Below are 20,497 nucleotides of genomic sequence, written 5' to 3'. Positions count from 1 at the left end.
TACTTCAGAAAGCCAATATTTAAGCAGAACAGTAATAGTTTTTTAAAGTATTTATTGTATTTTTCTGCCATACTGAATTTAGAACAAGAATTTTGTTCTCCTTTACACCCGTACTAAAGAATGACAATCTTAAATTATGAAAAGATTTGGAGTGTGAGTAGAGAATCACACTCAAGTTATTAGGGAGACACTTCCACAGCTTTATCCCTGTATTTAAAGATATCTTTATTATCAATAGATTCAATTCAGGGAAGGTTAACAAGACTGATCCTAGGCAGATAGTCAACTTGCCCTGTAAAAGCAATTTCTAAGTTGGGTTAAAGGTGTGAGAAGGGTACAGATCCTTTGCCCCATGATGTTGTGCCAAACTTTTAAACTAAAGATCAACTTAACCCTTTCCTCTCACATAGATGCAGAAAAATGGAGTGCTAAGAGTTTTTAAACTGTCCCTAACATATCTGCCTCTACCACCAATACTGGCAGGACGTTCCATGCAGCAGCCACTGTGTAAAACATTATCCCTGGCATTCCACCTTACCTTCCTTAAAGTCACATAGTCATAATGGCCATTTCTGTCCTGGGGAAAAGGGCTTCACCTGTCCACTATCTATGCTTCTTTTCATCTTAGACACCTCTATCCTCATTGTAACCCCTATGTAGCACTAGTCTTGTCCTGAGTGACCAGTCGTTGTACTCTTTAGAGAGGATCAAATTACACTAAGTGCTAATAGGCCGTCAGAAGAATCCAGGTATCGGAAGGACGCAGTGAATAGCAACCACACACTTCTGGAAATAAGGTTTTGTTTATAAGAAAAACAATATGCACAAAATATTTACATGAGGAAGAACAATTCAAAAATTCTGTTTACTTTCCAAATCTTAGATATCAAACCACAACAAATTCCTTTTTAATTAGAATCAGTGATATTCATTGGAATAGCCTTTGTCACTTCAATTTCTCTAATTAGATCTAGTGTTATTCCCTATTTAAGAGCTTACAGACTAAACTTTCTTTTTTACTTATCACTAATTAGTTAGAAAACCAAATACAATTCCTATTCTCAAGTAATATAGTTAACTTCAGTCCCAGTTTCAGGCAGTATATCTGCAAGCTTAAATTCAAATTCAAAAATTATACATACACAGTTTAACAAACTCCTTTCACAATTCTCCAACATCACAACTCTTAAACAAAATAAATCTCATTCAGTAACTTATCAAAGTCGGTGCAAAAATAATCAGTTCTCGCAGAAAATCAACTTCGGAATCTTCGTATGAAAATAAACTTAAACATCCAACCATTTTATATCCCCTGCATCATTACACATTCCGTTCCCACACTGGTTCGTCACCTGTGTGGCTTGCCCTCTTGGTTCGTTAGATAAAATAGTTGATCCACAGTAAGTCAATTCACAAACTTGCACAAAATTTGACCAAATGCCTTGGTATGATTTTGCTGAACTAATTCCCGACTACACGGTAAGGATTTTGGGCACTGCTGACATTGTTTCATATAGCTGTAGCTTCAATAAACGTCTTATCGCTGTTGTCTCTCCTCCAGGGGTTTCAAGCTAGTGGGATTAAAATACGCACTACCAATTCTACTCTTAACGGTTCATGTCTTCAGCTTCTATTCGATGCTGCGTTTCTCTCCTTGTCCGTCCTATGTCCAGCCCGCCCCTCCTTCGCATGGCGTTAAACCTCGCTTTCATCTCCCCCCCCCCCCCCCGCAGGTAGAACTTTATATTACAATTTCGGGTTTAATTAACCTGGGTTACATTATTTATCACCCTCATTCGCTCCAAAGAGAAATACTCTTGCTCACTAAACCTTCCCTCTCAAGCTATGCTTTCGAACCCAAGCAACAACCTGGCAAATCTCCTCTGCACCCTCTCCAAAACTTCCAATTCCTTCCTATAATGATGCAACCAGAACTGAACAATACTCTTGGTGTAATGACAGTTTTATAGAGCTGCAACATTACCACTTGGCGTATAAACGCAAACCCCCCCCAAATGATGAAGGACAACTTGATCACTATATCAACTTGTATAGCAACTTTGAGGGATCGATGGACATAGAGCCCTAAATCTTTCTGCTCTTCCACCCAGACTGCTAGTAATCCTGTCATTAAACCCTGTAATCTGCCTCCAAGATTGACCTTCCAAATTTTTACAGATTAAACTCCATCTTCCAATTCTCGGCCCATCTCTGCATCCTATGAATGCCCTGTTATAACCTATGACACCTTTCACACTACCAACCTTTGTGGCATCTGAAACCTTCCAGTATTGAAACATGGGTCTTGGGGGGCTTTACAGTAAATGTTGTGCAGACATTTTCATGGGTGTCCAAGAGCAGAGGTCATTATTTCAGAACAAGTTAGCTCCATTTAAGAATGGGGATGAGGAAGAATTTATTCTTTGGAGTGTTGTGGGCCTTTGGAACTCATTGCACCAGAAGGTTCTGTAGACACATAAATCTGCAAGTGTAACACACAGGAAAGTAGATGAGGTGCAACCTCAGAGGCTCAAGGGGCTGGTTGGAACAAGTGTTGGATCTATGACAAGACCATAGGAGCAGAATTAAGACCTTCAACCCATCAAATCTGCTCCACCATGCCAGATTTATTATTTATCTTAACCCCATTCACTTTAACTATGTCCAGTACCTGGTCTCCACAGTCATTTGTCTGAATGAATTAAAGATTCACCACTCTCCAGCTAAAGAAATTCCTCATCTCTTATCTAAAGGGACGTCCTCCAGGATTTCTGGTCCGAGACTTCTCCACTATAGGAAACATCCTCTCCACATCCATTCTGTCTAGGCCCTTCAATTTTCAAAAGGTTTCAGTGAGACCTCCCCACATTCTTTAAATGTACTTCAGTCAAGTACAGGCCCAGAGCTATCACACATTCCCCATACATTAATTCTTTCATTCCTTGGATCAGTCTCAAACAATCTCTGGCCTCTCCTATGGCAGCATGATAACAGGCCCAAAACTGCTGTCAATACTCTAAGTGCAGTATGACCTTAAAGCCTCAGTATTATATTCTACTCTCAAACTGAATGCTAACATTGCATTTGCCTTCCTTACTATCAAGGCAAACTGCAAATTAACCTTTAGAGAATCCTGCATGATGATTCGTCCCCTTGCACCTCTTATTTCTGAATGTGTTGCTTATTTAGAATTTCTTTATTCCTTTTCATGAAAGTGCATGATTATACACTTCCCTGCACTCTATTGCATCTGCTACCTAATTGTCCATTCTTCAAATCTGTCCAAGTCCTTCTGCAAACTCTCTGCCTCCTCCACACTACCTGCTTCTCCATCTAACTTTGTATTATCTGCAAACTTGGCCACAAAGCAATCAAATCAGTCTATTATCCACCCATTGGCAATCATGCCTCAACTGTACCAGCAGTTATGGTTGAAATGACAATAAAACAGTGACCCTGGCCATACCTAATTAATTATCACCAAATCTTTAACTAAATTTAACAGACAAATATACAACACAGAAAAAAGCCCTTTGGCCCTTCAAGTCCATGCTTACCAGAAGCCATTTATTTATACCAATTTCATTTAATTCTCCCCACATTCTACCCCTCACACACTTGGAAGCAATTTACAATAGCAAACCACGTGCCTTTGGGATGTGCGTGGAAACTGAGCACCCAGGAGAAACACATGCAGTCACAAGGAGAACGTGCAAACTCTAGACAGCTCTGAAGTTAGGAATGAACCTAGGTCTGATAATGATGGTGAGTGGCATGACTAGTAGAGCTACTGCCTGTGATACCAGGCTTATTTTTTTCCCTTTCCCTGACCTTACCAAGGGAGGATGGCTTAAAGAGAAGTTTCTTCTCCCACAGAGATCGGAGGTGTTTGTTTTTCACGTCCTGGTGCCTCCTTTGGTTTATTGTCAAATTTAGTCTGAGGATCTTTATGACAGACTGAGACTAAAATCAGCAACTTGGATTTGTGTGGAGTTCTCAAAGTGTCCTGCTGTAGCAGGGGATGAGGAATTGAATCCCTGTCTACACTGATGTAAAAGGTAACAAAATGCTAGTCGTTATTTTCTTTTGCCTATGGGAGCTGGCTGTATACATTACATAGGGAAAATACACCTGTAGCTTCCAGACAGAAGTTCCTAGCTAAATAATGGAAATAAAGAAATACAAACCTTTAGCTTTCCTAAAATATCACACAGCTACTTTTGTAGCTACAAAAGGAATATGGTTAAAAAGACATGTGCTTATTTTACTTCTGCATAAAGATACTACCCTAAAAAAGTTGATGCATTCTCATCAATCTCATTTCAGGAACAGAGCAGTTAATGGCCATGATTGGCAAATGTAAAAGAGGCCTTTTGCCACCTTCAGTTCTTCAAACTGGTCGGATGTATAGAAATGAAATTTGGCACAAGAACAGTCCAACAAACCTTGATGTAGTGATATATATATATAAAAAACCCAACCCAGACATGGAATTCCATTACACTGTCATACACTATACTGGACTAAAATAAAGTGGTATTTACAGATTATGATAAATTGCAGCAGCAACGGAATTTCACTGATCCACTGAATGTAAAACTGTAGAGCAGACACAACTGGTTCCTGTAACTAGAGGCTAAGATTTTACCTCCACGTGACTTGATGATCAAATACATGGGGTGAAATGAAAGCTTTCTGCTCGTCAAAGGAGGAGACTGAAGTGGATGAGGAACCTTGACACTGAGCAACAGCAGAAATAGGCCACAGGAACCAGAAACACTTGCCCAAGACACGCCAGGTGCACCCAGCCTTCAGAGAAAATCTGAGGGACCAAAGATATTAATTTAGGACACTTTTATTTTTATTCATCAGGATGTGCACGACACTGGCATCGTTGCCCACCTACACCTAGTCCTTGGACTTGATGACATTAAGATCAGTTGAGAGAGATCTACATTGAAGCGTTTAAACCACGCAGGCAAACTCACCAAAGTAGGCAAGGGTGGCAGATTTTCTTTTCTCAGATTATTAGTGAGACAGATGTGTTTTTACAATAATTCAACAGTTTCATGACCATAATCACACGTTGCCAGCTTTACTCTAGTTTTACTTTTACTTAAACTCCTGCTGCTGCAGTGTGATCCAAACGCGTGTTCTTTAATGAATAACACAGGCGTGCTTGTGAATCCAGCAATAATGCTGGGCACCCCTACATGCCCTTCGTACCATTCTTATTACACTTAACTGGACAAAAAGAAAGTTCCTTTGAGTTCAGGGAGGTTGTGAATTTCAGTTGTAACAAAACACTGAGGGTATATGGCCCTTTCATGCGACACTATATGCATGTGTCAATGTTTATTCAAATAATCATTATTTGCTCTTTCCCTCTAGCAAACAGTATTTTGCTGTGACAGTATTGTTAAAAGTATGTTAGCATGCTGCAGACACCGAGTTTATTTGGCCTTCTGAAGTACCAAACAGTGCTGCTAATTCTATATGTAGCATTTATTGCTGTTCAGGCTAGGAACACTCAAACAGATCACATATTTACACTGCTATGCTCTCACACTTCCACTACATCAGTAACATATGCACGAGTCACATTACCATCTCTAACCATCTCCAAATGAAAACAGCCGATTGAACAGTTATGTCTTCAATGCCTAAAAGGCAGTAAAATATACAATTCTAAAATGACTTTTTAAAATGTAAAAGCAATTTTAAAAAGTATGTATATAACAAGTACAAATTACATTGGATTTGTCTCTGAAATCCCAAACTACAGCTTTTTTCATGTAAGCCCCAGAGTGTCAAGTGATCGAAGTTGAGATTAAATTGTTTACTGCTACCAATAAGCACAAACCCAGATATCAGGTAAAATATTGGGGGGGGGGGAGGGGGGGGGAGGGGAAATTACCTCAAACTCAGATCAAAATACAAATCAAATGAAGCCAACCGCAAACTACCAGCAAAGCTTCAAAGTCCAAACTAATCAGTCAACTGCCAGCAACCTTGTGCCAGGAAACTGCTCCAGAGTCTTAGGCTGGCAACTAATGAAAAATGCTGAAGCCAAGAAAGTAATTCCATGTGTGACTGATATGTTAGCAAATTTAGATTGCACATGTAGCCTTACAAGTTAGCCAGAAGATGTAATGTTAACCAAACAGATTCCTCCTTATCCAAGTGTCAACCAGCAAGAACTGTTCCATTTATGTATCTCCACCACCAGCACCATAACCAAAATACCAACTGATGGCAGTTATAACAAAAAGAAACAGAAAAATATGCAATTTCCTTTCAATTTCATTTTTAGTTCATGTAGGAATTTTCATTAGTGCGTGCTGAATGTTGGGCGCAATCAAAGGATGATTTGATCTGGAGAACAACTCAACAAACTGAACCCCATGGGGACTGCAGCAGCAATAACAATGCAAAAAAAAGGGTTGGGCACACTTCCACATCTGAGGTGTTTGGAGTTTCTTTTCAGTGTCACTTAAATATACAACTGTAGGGAGCAGCAATGTTGAAAAGTCCACTGCACGTCCTAGTTGCCAACTTGAGGGGGACCTTCAGGAATGAGAGAGGTGAAGAAGGTGGTGACGAACGACCACGCTGAAGCCATGAAACCAGGGGGCTCTGCCCCCCCTGCACTTTCCGTGGTGTCATCTCCACTGTCACCGCTCTCACCACTCTCCCAGCTATCGTCGTCCAGACCTTCGTCCATGAGACGCTCCTGGAAAGCAAAGCACAGCTGGTTATGATGAGTGCAGTATTGCCTGCACCGAGGGTGCTGACCCACAATGTTCAAAGTGTTGTACACACTGGGCTATTCTACCCCTCACAGTGAAATCCCAAAATGGGCCAATAATACTAACCTCCAAAGATTTATAACGACATGGTTCAACCTGTAGATTCACAAACTCTAAGGATGGTTTAGCAGAAACATTCAAATGTGAGAGATGCCCACAGAAGTGTCATTAGGAGACTCCATTTCCAGCTTTAAACACTCTGGGCTGATTTCACCATTCATGCTGTGATTATAAAATGCCTCTCTGCATTACATCGTGAACAAAAGCTTCATACGGACCACAAATTCACCCCTACTCCTTTTTTCTCTCAACTCTCTCTGCTACGCTTTTGTAGTTTTCAATTACAGCACTAAGCCCAGACTTTGGAAGATTTTTAATCCATCAGTATATGGCACAAATACAAATTTGTCCTGACAAAGGGGCTCGGCCCAAAACGTCGACTGTACTTCTTCCTATAGATGCTGCCTGGCCTGCTGGGTTGCACCCACCAGCATTTTCTGTGCATTGGTTGATGTTTCCAACACTTGCAGATTTCCTCGTGTTTTTGTCTGGATACTGTTTTCAGCATGCTGATCCAGATGGGGAAGTGAGACATCAATTTCAGCTAATTTGTCATGCTTTAATACATTCTTCATAATATACCCATCATACATCATCTTGGGTATCCAGTGCACTTAAATTTATAAACTAGCACCCCATTTCCACATTAAACAAATAGTAAAGTGGAGACCTGCATGTGGTATGAATTCACACTGGCGTATCTGGGATTTACAATGGCTACCCTGAAATATTTGTTTCAAACTCACCATTTCATGTACTTCAAGGGCATTATCCTCCTGTGCTTCCTGGTTGAAATCTGCTGGTTGATTTGCTGGATGTCCATTTGGTGCATCCTGCCTGAATGGGAACCATCCAGCTTGATACCTAGTTTTACAAAGATCACAGTTACCAGAGCTGAAGTCTACAAATGACATTTCAAACTACTCAATATTTAAAAACATTGGATTCCGGAGAGCTCCAGTTAATCCAGTCAAGTTTTCTTTTATATTAGCAGTAGTAACTGATTGCAAGATAATTACGATGCAAAAAATACTAATTTGTGAGAACATTCTGACTGCGTCTTCAACAGCTGAAGGAAGAGAAGGTTTTCATCAAGTACAAATCCCTAAAGAAAGCTTGCAATGATAATTTCTAAAATAATCATAAATCAGGTGTCTGAATGACAGAATTCCAGTCTTCATGAAACCTACCTATTTAAAACTATTTTAATCCAGCAGGCCTCTGACATTACTGGTGCCAGAACGGCACATTTTTTGGATTATTGATGTTAATAGCCTTACACTCTTAGTTGTCTGCCCAACCCCAAGAAGTTACAAAGGAGTATATTACTTTTTTTAAATTATTATTTTTTTTTATAAACAAACTTAGTGAGATTAAGGAGAGTAGAGAAATTGGGGCTTTAGTGAGGTTAAGGGGAGTGCAGGAACTGGGACTCGGATGTCCCAACAATAGGAATAGCAGATTCTCAGAACATTACTGCATTACACAAGTTCCTCCTTCAAGGAAAAAGGTTAAAGAGAAGGATCTCCAAGGTTGTAATTTCTAGATTACTCCCCACATGGGCAAGTGCAGGTGGGAATGGGGTGACAGCACAGATGAATGAGTGGCCGAGGAGATGGTGCAGGAGACAGGGGTGAGTTCTTGGATCGTTGGAACCTTTTCTGGGGAAGAGGTGACCTGTACAAGAGAGACTGGTTGCTCCTGAACTGGAGTGAAACCAATAACCTGGCCACGAGGTTTGCTGATGCTACCCGGGAGAGTTTAAACTAGTTCTACTGGTGGGGGGCGGGGGGGGGGGGGTTGGCTGGGACCTGAAGGTAGACATCGGCGAATGTATTGAAAGGCAAAATTGAAATAACAGGTGTGATGAGTCGGATGGTAAGCAGTGTGTATATTTCAGTGCTAGGGTATTTAGAGCATGGATTATTTCTGAAACTTGCTTGAAAGGGGGTCAGGAATGGGTGATTAATGCACCAGGTTTTTGAAGGTTTTAGAAAAGATAGAGGTGGTAAAAGAGGGTTGGAGTTGCATTACTAACCATGGACAATATCACAGCTGCACTCAGAGGAGACATATCGGAGCAGTCAGGCACGGAGTCAACTTGGGTGGAACTCAGGAATAGGAAGGGTGCAATCACACTGACGGGATTGTACTATAGACCTCCTAAGAGACACTGGGACACTGAGAAACAGATGTGTAATCAGATTAAGGAAATGTGTAAAAATAATTCCTTTGTTGTCACGGAGAGATTTCAACTTCCCCAATATAAACTGGGACATACTTAGTGTAAGGGGTTTAGATAGGGCAGAATTTGTTAAGTGTATCCAGGAAAGTTTCTTAATGTGTATGGTCCAAATGGAGGAGGGGCTGTATTGGACCTGGGGTTGGGTAATGTGCCTGGCCATGTGACTGACGTTTCAGTGAGTAAACAATTAGGGAACAGTGACCACAATTCCTTAACTTTAAGGATAGGTTTTATTCTTGTGGAAGTGTTTTAATTTGGAGTAGGGCATTAGGCAGGAAAGTACAAGGGCTTTAGGCAGGAACTAAGAAGAGTTAATAGTGAACACTTTCTCTGCCAAGTCCACATCAGACATACAGATGGTGTTTACAGATCAATTGCAGAGTATGGAAAGGTACATTCCTGTTAGAAGGACAGACAATGATGGAAAGATAAGAGAACCTTGGATGCCCAGAGGGAGGATAAATTTAGTCAAGGAAAAGTATGTAAAGCTTCAGAAGTTAGGATCAAATGGAGCACATGCAGGAATATAAATGAGCCAGAAAAGAACTAAAAGAAAGGAATCAGGAAAGCCAGGAGGGGCCACTAAAAGTCCTGGGCAAGTAGGATTAAGGTGAATCCCAAAGCATCCTAAACAGACATCAGGAGTAGAGGATAGCTCAAGAGAGGGTGGGACCACTTAAGGATAAAGGTGGGATGGATGTAGAGAATGCGAGTGAGGTATTTAATGAGTACATTGCTTCAGTATTTAGAAAGGAAAAGAATATAGAGGATCAGGAGATCAGTGCTAAATGTACAAGTTAGGGCATTTAGAGGTCAAAGAGGAGGAACTGTTGGACCTCCTAATGAGTATTAAGGTGGATAAGTCCCCAGTGCCTGATGAGATTTACCCCAGGTTATTGAAGGGGGCAACTGACAAGACTGTTGGGCTCTTGACCCTTATCTGTGTCCTTCATAGCCACAGGCAAGGTCCTGGAGAACTGGCAAGTGACTAAGGTCATACCTCTATTTAAGAAGGGAACAAGGGAGTATCCTGGGAACTACAGACTAGTGAGTTACACGTTAGTTGTAGGGAAATTGCTGGAGAAAATTCTTTGCGATAGGATATGAACATTTGGAAACCCATGACCTAATTAGGGAGAGCCAGCATGTGTGTGGCAAGTCATACCTCACCAACTAAATTGTAGAGACAAGAGATTGATGAGAGTAAGGCAGTGGATGTTCTCTACATGGATTTTAGTAAGGCATTTGACAAAGTCTCTCATGGGAGGCTAACCTACAAGATCAAGATGCAAGGGATCTGTGGTGAATTGGCTGTTTGGCTTCAGAACTGGTTTGTGCAGTTAGAGGTCTGTAGTTAGTGGAGTTCTACAGGGATCTGTGCTGGTTCCTCTGCTGTTTATAATGTATATAAATGACCTGGATGGAAACGTAGATGGGTGGGTTAGTAGATTTGTGCATGATACCAAGATTGGTGGAGTTGTGGATAGTGCAGAAGACTGAAAGAATACCGCACAATATAGATCAGTTGCAGGTATGGGCTGAGAAATAGCAGATGGAAACATAGAAAACCTACAGCACAATACAGGTCCTTCAGCCCACAATGCTGTACCGAACATGTACTTACTTTAGAAGTTACCTAGGGTTACCCATAACCCACTTACTTTTCTAAGCTCCATGTACCTATCCAGGAGTATCTCAAAAGACCCTATTGTATCTGCCTCCACCACAGTAACCGGCAGCGCATTCCACGCACTCACCACTCTGTGTAAAAAAAAAAGAAAAAAAAAGGAAAAAAACTTACCCCTGACATCCCCTCTGTACCTACTTCCAAGCACCTTAAAACTGTGCCCTCTTGTGCTAACTATTTCAGTCCTGGGGAAAAAGCCTCTGACTATCCACACGATCAATGCCTCTCATCATCTTATACACCTCTACCAGGACACCTCCCATCCTCTGTCGCTCCAAGCGGAAAAGTCCAAATTCACTCAAACTATTCTCATAAGGCATGCTCCCCAATCTAGGCATCATCCTTGTAAATCTCCTCTGTACCTTTTCTATAGTTTTTTACATCCTTACTGTAGTGAGGTGACCAAAACTGAGCACAGTACTCCAAGTGGGGTCTGACCAGGGTCCTTTACAGCTGTAACATTATCTCTTGGCTCTTGAACTCAATCCCACAGTTGTTGAAGGCCAATGCATCATATGCTTTCTCAACTACAGTCAACCTGCACAGCAGCTTTGGGTGTCCTATGGACATGGACCCCAAGATCCCTCTGATCCACACTGCCTAGAGTCTTACCATTAATACTATATCCTACCAAAATGAACTACCTCACACTTATCTGGGTTGAACTCCATCTGCCACTTCTCAGCCCAGTTTTGCATCCTATTAATGACCCGCTGTATCCTCTTGACAGCTCTCCACACTATTCACGACACCCCCAACCTTTGTGTCATCAACAAATTTGCTAACCCATCCCTCCACTTCCTCATCCAGGTCATTTATAAAAACCATGAAGAGAAGGGGTCCCAGAACAGACCCAAGGCATATCACTGGTCACTAACCTCCATGCAGAATATAACCCATCTACAACCACTCTTTGCCTTCTGTGAGCAAGTCAATTCTGGATCCACAAAACAAGGTCCCCTTGGATCCCATGCCTCCTTACTTTCTCAATTAGCCTTGCATGGGGTACCTTATCAAATGCCTTGCTGAAATCCATATACACTACATCTACTGCTCTACCTTCATCACTGTGTTTAGTCACATCCTCAAAAAATTCAATCAGGCTCATAAGGCATGGCCTGCCTTTGAGAAAGCCATGCTAACTATTCCTAATCATATTATGCCTTTCCAAATGTTCATAAATCCTGCCTCTCAGGATCTTCTCCATCAACTTACCAACCACTGAAATAAGATACACTGGTCTATAATTTCTTGGGCGATCTCTACTCCCTTTCTCGAATAAGGGAACTGCATTTGCAACCCTCCAATACTCTGGAACCTCTCCTATCCCCATTGAAGATGTAAAGATCATTGCCAGAGGCCCAGCAATCTCCTCCCTCGCCTCCCACATAGCCTGGGGTACATCTCATCCAGTCTCGGTGACTTATTCAACTTGATGCTTTCCAAAACCTTCAGCACACCCTCTTTCTTAATGCTCAAGCTTTTCAGTCCGCTGTAAGCCATCCCTACAATCGCCAAGATCCTTTTCTGCAGTGAATACTGAAGCAAAGTATTCATTAAGTACCTCTGCTATCTTCTTCAGTTCCATACGTATTTTTCCCACTGTCACACTTGACTGGTCCCATTTTCACACATCTTGTCCTCTTGCTCTTCATGTACTTGTAGAATGCCTTGGTTTTCCTTAATCCTGCTCGCCAAGGCCTTCCCATGGCCTCTCTGGCTCTCTTATCACTGCTGCCATCCTCTTCCTAACTTTCTAAGCCACAGGGCCAGAGGCATGGTCACTGTTTCATACCCCAGGTAGGTCATCCCCCAACAGTATTCAAACAGGAGTACTTATTGTTAAGGGGGGAGAACCACAGGAGTACTCTTTAGTATCCAACTCTTGCCCTTTCCTCTCATGACTGTTACCCACTTATCTGTCTCTCAAGGCCCCCAGTGTGACTGCTTGCCAAAAGCTCCTTTCTATTACCTCCTGACTTTCTCTGGAGTTTAACCCAGATGAATACAAGATGTTGCTCCTTAGTCAAATGCAATGGGACAGTACACTGTTAAGGGCAAGATCCTTAACAGTGTTGCTGAGCAGAGATATCTTGGGATCCAAGTTCATATTCCCTCAAAGTGGTTACACTGGTTGATAAGGTGGTTAAGGAAGCTTATGGAATGCTTGCTTGTATTAGTCGAGGCATTGAATTCAAGTCAGGAGGTCATGTTGCACTTTATAAAACTTTGGCTAGACCATCTGGAATACAGAGTACAGTTCTGGTCACCCCACTACAGGATGGATGTTGAAGTTTTATAGAGGGTGCAGAAGAAATTTACGAGGATGCTGTCTGGTTTAGAACACATATACTATCATGAAGATCTGATAAACTTGGGCAGTTTTCTCTGGAGTATCATAGGCTGAGGGGAGGTTTACAAGATTATGAAAGGTATAGATAGAACAGACAGTATCTATTTCCCAGGGTTGAAATGTCTAATACCCAGAGGGCATGCATCGAATGTGCGAGGGAGATTCGGGGGGGGGGGATGTGAGTGGTAAGTGTTTTTTTTAAAACTCGGAAATGTGGATGCTTGGAATGTGCTGCTGGTATGGTGCTAGAGGCAAATACATTAGAGTTTTTTAAGGAGACATTTGGATAGGCACATGGATGTAAGGAAGATGGAGGAATATGGACATGGTGTAGGTAGGAGGGATTTTGTTTTACTTTTTGGCTAGTTCGGCACAACACTGTGGGCTGAATGGCCTGTTTTTATGCTGTACTTTTCTATGTTCTTTGGGAGACAGCAGCACCAGTGTCTTCATCTGGATACTACAAAAGAACACTCAATATAGTATAAAAGCCAGACCTTCCGAAAGATTCAACCTGCTGTTGTATTAACTCACTGCCCAACAGACTACAGGTTACTTGGCATGCCTGGAGTTCAGTGTGAAAGCAAATGTCAGAACCATACCAAGAATCGAAATATTTACAGCAAAGCAAGTTTGTGTTTCTCTCACAAATTAGACTGAAGATTAACACCAGAGCTTTGTTAGTAAGAAAAACAAATCCCTTGGCCTTTTAACACTATAAAAAAAAATTAATTTCATTTTCAGCTCCATGTCTTCCACACACCAAAAAGACCAAACAGAAGTTGGGAATAGTCTGTTATCCTTTTGAAATTGTGGGGCATTCAGTCCAATTAAAAGACCATAAGAGATTGGAGCAGAATTAGGTCATTTGGCCCATCGAGTCTGCTCCTTCATTCCATTTCCCCCTCAACCCTATCTTCCTGCCTTCTCCCCACACCATCTTTTCAAGAATCGAACTAACTCCACTTCAAATACACTCAATAACCTGGGCTCCACAGCAGCCTGTGGCAACGAATTCCACAAATTCATCACCCTTTGGCTAAAGAAGATCCTCCTCATCTGTAACCTCAATGGATGTCCCTATATTCAGTTGTGCCTGCTGGTCCTAGACTCCCTCACGACAGCAAACAGCCTCTCCACGTCCACTCTATCTTGGTCTTTAAATATTCAGCAGGTTTTAATGCCTCACCAATGCCTTAAAGCTTCAGCATTACATTCCCGCTTTTATATTCTAGTCCTCTCAAAACGAATGCTAATATTGCATATGCCTTCCTCACCACAGACTCAACCTGCAAATTAACCTTTAGGGAATCCTGCACAAGGACTCCCAAGTCCCTTAGTACCTTAGTTTCTGAATTTTCTCTGTTCAGAAAATAGTCTTTCCTTTTATTCCTTTTCCAATGCGTACGGCCATACACTTCCTGACACTACTTCATCTGCCATCTCTTGCCTATTCTACTAATCTGTCCAAGTCCTTCTGCAGTCTCTCTACTTCCTCAAAACAACCTGCTCCTCCACCCATCTTTGTACTGTCCACCAACTTTGCCACAAAGCCATCAATTCTGTCATCCAAATCATTGACATAAAACTGACTCCTGTGGAGCACCACTAGTTAGCAGCAGCCAATCAGAAAAGGATCCCTTTATTCCCACTCTTTGCTTCCTGCCATTCAGCCAATGCTCTTTCAATGCAAGCATCTTTCCTGTAATACTACGGGCTCTTTTGTTATAATACTTACAAATAAACAAGCAGGATCGCTCCCATCACCATGACAAAACGACTGAAAGAAGAGTAGAAGTAGACGATACTCAGCAAGATGCCCGCACGAGACATAGTGTACATCCAGTCCAACCAGTCACGATTCAGGTCCTCGTCGTTGAGCACTGGGCCCCCTTGGGCATTCATCTGTATGTTCTGGTTGAAGGGCCTGTTCTCTGGGGCAGCTGCAACAGGAGCAGCTGGGGCATCATCTGGCTGATGAGGCTCCGGATTCACTGGCTCTGAGGCTGTTGGACCAGAGGTCTGAGCACCAGCTGGACCTGACAGCCTAGCGGCTGCATGGCTATTAAGCAAAGGGGACAGAAACCAGAAGTGAAAGCTCCGCACTCAGGGAAAACATTAAATCACATAGTTAGACCCAAACACCTCATCTTTTGGCCAACAAAAATTAGGAGTCCAAGTTCATGGAGCACTAGTGGAATAGAGTAAGAGATGATACATTTCCTTGTTAATTAGCTTAATAGGGAGGAGGCCGGCAAGTTTTTTTTATTGCTCCAAATATGAACAGTGGTTTATATTACAAGACAAGGACTTAGATTATTTAAATACATTGGATTCTGGTTAATTTGGGCATATCAGAACCGGTACATTTTGGCCTAATTAACCAAAGTTTCAAATTTTAAAAAGGTATAAAAAAGATAAACTACTATTTAACTGCATAACAAATTAGGTACTTAAATGAAATACAGAACAAATTAGTACACTTAATACTACTACAATACTATAACACTGTATTAGTTAATAATTGGAGGAATTCATCCAGTGTACCTACACACTGCTACGTTCTTTTGATTGACTAAGTGAACAAAATCAGTGCAGACACTTAGTGAAAACTGCCTATATACAATGCTTTCGTGTCTGCATCCTTCAAATCTTCACTTCATTCAAGATGATTATCGATACCTTCAAATTCTTCGTAGATACCAACATGAAGTAGCGAAACCATTTCATTTTCACTCCCGGCCATATCTGGCATCTCCGAGCCTGAATGCTTGAAACCCCAGTAAGCAAAACAGTTCTGAATTGTCTTACAGCTTATTTCTCACCAACTATCAGTGATAAAAAAAACTACTTTTTGAACACAAGCACATGCAACTACCTCTATTTAAAAACTGTTTTCTCTAATCAGTGTTGTGTAACAGTTACATAAGTGCACGTATCTGACGCTAATCAGAAACTGTTCAACTGTCTCCTATCCCAACTAAATGACATTGTGTCCCAAGTAAAAGAAGGAAACTCAGCTATTTTCTCAATTGGTTTGTGTGTGTATTATTATTTTTTTAAAATAAAAGTTGTCCCAAATAAACAGTTGTCGAATGTAAATGATGGCTCAATTACCTGGAATTCATTGTATAACTACAAATATTCATTGAGTAAAGAATTCACTAAATTAAAAAAAGTTAGCATAAGATGCTGAGTAACACGTGTATAGATCTGGACTGCAGTACTTGAAGTACGTCAGCAGATTCGCCTCCAACCTGAATTATTCAGGCTCAGAGACACGGAACTGAAGTGCTGATTGTAGACACAGAAGTGTTTCCTGAGCATGGGATAGATACTCAAATTATTTTCTCGGTCACTCTAAACTTCTTCCTCCATTTAGGAAATAAGGTAGGAACTAGCTGCATTGTCCCAGGTACCATGAATAAAATAGCTCAAGTAAAATAGTTGTAGTTGAGTTACTGTACTGTTGTGCTCTTGGTTTGTGCCACAGTGTGGCTTTCAAGATAAACAATGGGGCATTAATCTTTTTACCCAGTTATCTTTCCCTGTCTTGTTAGTAAATGTACAGTTGCCAAAGAAGGAATAACTTCTGGTTTAGTTTAAGAGAAATAAAATCTCATTATTTCAGTTAAGCATAGCTCGAGGAAGAAATTTAATGCTATTTCCAAATAGCATCGACGATCACCTTTTAAATGTAGTAAAATGTTCTAGGTCCTACAACACCAGTGTTCTCAGGTTGACGATTAATGTTGATCAAAAGTTATTTATTTGGAATATTATTGATGGGAAAGAGGTGAAGAGCAGAGGGTTTTAGGAAGCGAGGTATGGACTATTGAAGGCATCACAGGGTGGAGGAGTGAAATTTGATTTGAAATTACAGGTTTTAAACTGGGCCATTGCTGGAGCAGAAGTCGGTGAGGTCGGCAAACACTGGAGTGATGAAACACGGGCAGCAATTTATGTAGGGTGATAGTTGGGAATTTCACTTAGAACTGTTGTACGTCTCTTGTTAAATGAGCATTGTATTAAAGCCCATAGAATGGGTGCCACTGTAGTGTAGCAGTTAGTATGACACTATTCCAGCTCAGGGTATCATAAGTCAGAGTTCAATCCCAGCGTCCTTGGTAAGGAGTCTCTGTACATTTTCCCTGTGGAATGCCATAGGCTTTCTCTGGGCCCTCCATTTTCATCCCACAATCCAAAGATGTACCAGGCAGGTTTATTGGTCAGTGCAAACTGGCCTATGATTAGATTTGGGTTAAACCAGGGTTGACAAAGGGCCAGAAGGGCCAAATCTGCACTGTATTAATAAATAAGTACTTTAGGGACACCTTTCAGTTGCTGTTTTGCACAGTGGTTGACATCTGAAACATGTTGCCAATAAAGTGGTGAAATCAGACACAGTAACCATGTTTAAGAGGCACTTGTATAGACAGTTAAATCAGCAAGGCATAAAACAATACTGTCCCAATGTAGGCACTGGGCCTGTTTCTGTGTTGTACAGCTCTAGGCTTCTGACTCAATGTAGTATAAAATGAAAACTCCTCAAATCTTAAACATAGTCTGTAATAGGATAAGGCATGTCAGCAATTATTTTGGGGACTTCCACTCAGCGGTGTCAGGTAAAATTCAGTGCTTAAAATGAGGGGTAGCACGGTGGCATAGTGGTTAGCACAACGCTATTACTGCCCCAGGAATTGAACTGTCCATGCTCTGCCCATGAATGCGTGGGTTTCTTCCCACGTTCCAAAGACCTACAGTTAGAGTTAGTGAGCTGTTGGTGCCGGATCATGGTGACACTTACAGTCTACCCAGCACAATACTCGCTGATTTGATTTAACACAAGTTTCATCATGTACGTGTGACAAATAAATCTAATCCCTGGGTTCCCTGGTGGTCCAGTGATTAAGGATTTGGCACGTTAACCGCACCAACCCAGGTTCGATTTGTGTCAGGAATATTGTCTGGGCGCCATTGTAGTGTAGCAGTTAGCACGGCTTTATTACAGCTCAAGGGGCTCCGGAGTTCAGAGTTCAATTCCAACACCGATCTGCAAGGAGTCTCTGTATGTACTCCCCATGGAATGCATGGGATCCCCCCCCACCCCCCAGATCCTCTGATTTCCTTCCACAGTCCAAAAGACGTGCAGGGTAGGTTAATTAGTAAATTGTTATATTATTAGTTCAGGGTTAATCAGGTTTGTTGGGGGGGTGGGGGTGGCTAGGTTGGAAGGGCCAGAAGGGTCTACCCCATGCTAAACACTAAACAAATAAACAAGATTCGGGACTTAAAGACAAGATTGCTACATCAGAGAGAAAATAGGAACTATGTTCTGTTTCACAGAGACATGGCTCACCCACGATATTGGTAAATCTAGAGGGCTTCTCAATGCACAGGATGGACCAGAGTGCTAATTTGGAAGGTGGTGAAAGTTTGGGGGGGGGGGGGGGTCTGTGTTTCATGATAAACTCTTTATGGTGCTCGGATGTAGCAGTTTTGTTACCCATCTGGAATTTCAGTGATTGAGTGCTGACCATTCTACCTACCAAGAGTACTCCTCCATGATCCTGATTGCAGTTTACATATTGATGTTAAGTCAATACTCAAGGTAGAATAACACCATCAGCAAACAAGAAACAGCCTAACCTGATGCTCTCAAATCATTGCTAAAGATTTCAGTCAGGCTTGCTTGAATAAATCTCTCCCCAATTATCACCGACATATTACCTGCAGCACCAAGAATCCCAACACAGTCGACTGCTGTTATACTACAATTAGTCCACATTTTGGGAAATTTGATCACATGGCTTTCCTCCTCCTACTTGCATACAGAGAGGCTAAAGAACAAGGCTCCAAAATAAGGACAATGAAGAGGTGGTCATGGGAGACAGAGGAATGGCTATGGGATTGCTTTGAGTTGCTGGACTAGGCTGTGTTCAAGAACTCAGAGGATCTGAATGAATACACCAAGTTGTCACAGACTTTTTAAAAATAATTGAAGACGAGTGTGTCTCCACAAAATCATTGAATCTTCCCCATCCAGAATCCCTGGATAAACCCTGAGATCTAACTTTGAGGAGATGCGAAGGGATTTAGAGAAAGGCTAACTTTGAGGAGATGCGAAGGGATTTAGAGAGAGTGGATTGGGTCAAGTTGTTTTATGGGAAGGATGTAATAGAGAAATGGAGGTTATGTAAGGGTGAAATTTTGAGGGTACAGAATCTTTATGTTCCTGTTAGGTTGAAAGGAAAGGTTAAAGGTTTGAAAGCACCATGGTTTTCAAGGGATATTAGAAATTTGGTTCGGAAAAAGAGGGATGTCTACAATAGATATAGGCAACATGAAGTAAAGGAATTGCTCGAGGAATATAAAGAATGTAAAAGGAATCTTAAGATAGAGATTAGAAAAGCTAAAAAAATATGAGGTTGGTTTGGCAAATAAGGTGAAAATAAATCCGAAAGGTTTCTACAGTTATATTAAAAGCAAGAGGATAGTGAGGGATAAAATTGGCCCCTTAGAGAATCAGAGGGGTCAGCTATGTGTGGAGCCGAGGGAGATGGGAGGGATTTTGAACGATTTCTTCTCTTCGGTATTCACTAAGGAGAAGGATATTGAATTGTGTAAGGTATGGGAAACAAGGAAGTTATGGAACCTATGACAATTAAAGAGGTGGAAGTACTGGCGCTTTTAAGAAATTTAAAAGTGGATAAATCTCCCGGTCCTGACAGGATATTCCCCAGGACCTTGAGGGAAGTTTGTGTAGAAATAGCAGGAGCTCTGACGGAGATCTTTAAGATGTCATTAGAAACGGGGATTGTGCCGGAGGATTGGCGTATTGCTCATGTGGTTCCATTGTTTAAAAAGGTTTCTAGAAGTAAGCCTAGTAGTTATAGACCTGTCAGTTTGACATCAGTGGTGGGTAAATTAATGGAAAGTATTCTTAGAGATAGTATTAATAATTATCTGGATAGACAGGATCTGATTAGGAGTAGCCAGCATGGATTTGTGCATGGAAGGTCATGTTTGACAAACCTTATTGAATTTTTTGAAGAAGTTATGAGGAATGTTGACGAGGGTAAGGCAGTGGATGTAGTCCATATGGACTTCAGCAAAGCCTTTGACAAAGTTCCACATGGAAGGTTAGTTAAGAAGGTTCAGTCGTTAAGTATTAATACTGGAGTAATAAAATGGATTCAACAGTGGCTAGATGGGAGATGCCAGAGAGTAGTGGTGGATAATTGTTTATCGGGATGGAGGCCAGTGACTAGCGGGGTGCCTCAGGGATCTGTTTTGGGCCCAATGTTGTTTGTAATATACATAAATGATCTGGATGATGGGGT

The 20,497-nt window shown here is 41.4% G+C and overlaps 1 protein-coding gene across 1 annotated transcript in view; it reads right to left on the bottom strand.

Annotated features, from left to right (window-relative positions):
- Window positions 1-784: 784 nt before the first annotated feature.
- Window positions 785-20,497, bottom strand: part of herpud2 (HERPUD family member 2) — a 58,494-nt gene continuing 38,781 nt past the window's right edge. The window contains exons 6-8 of the mRNA XM_059973448.1: window positions 14,893-15,216; window positions 7,616-7,733; window positions 785-6,733 (exon numbers count right to left, since the gene is read on the bottom strand). Of these exons, the coding sequence (XP_059829431.1) occupies window positions 6,545-6,733; window positions 7,616-7,733; window positions 14,893-15,216 (631 nt within the window). The 3' untranslated portion in view covers window positions 785-6,544. The remainder of the gene's footprint in view (window positions 6,734-7,615; window positions 7,734-14,892; window positions 15,217-20,497) is intronic.

This window comes from Hypanus sabinus, chromosome 1, assembly GCF_030144855.1.
Source record: "Hypanus sabinus isolate sHypSab1 chromosome 1, sHypSab1.hap1, whole genome shotgun sequence".
Lineage (NCBI taxonomy): Eukaryota > Metazoa > Chordata > Chondrichthyes > Myliobatiformes > Dasyatidae > Hypanus > Hypanus sabinus.
This window is presented reverse-complemented; position numbering and strand designations above follow the sequence as displayed.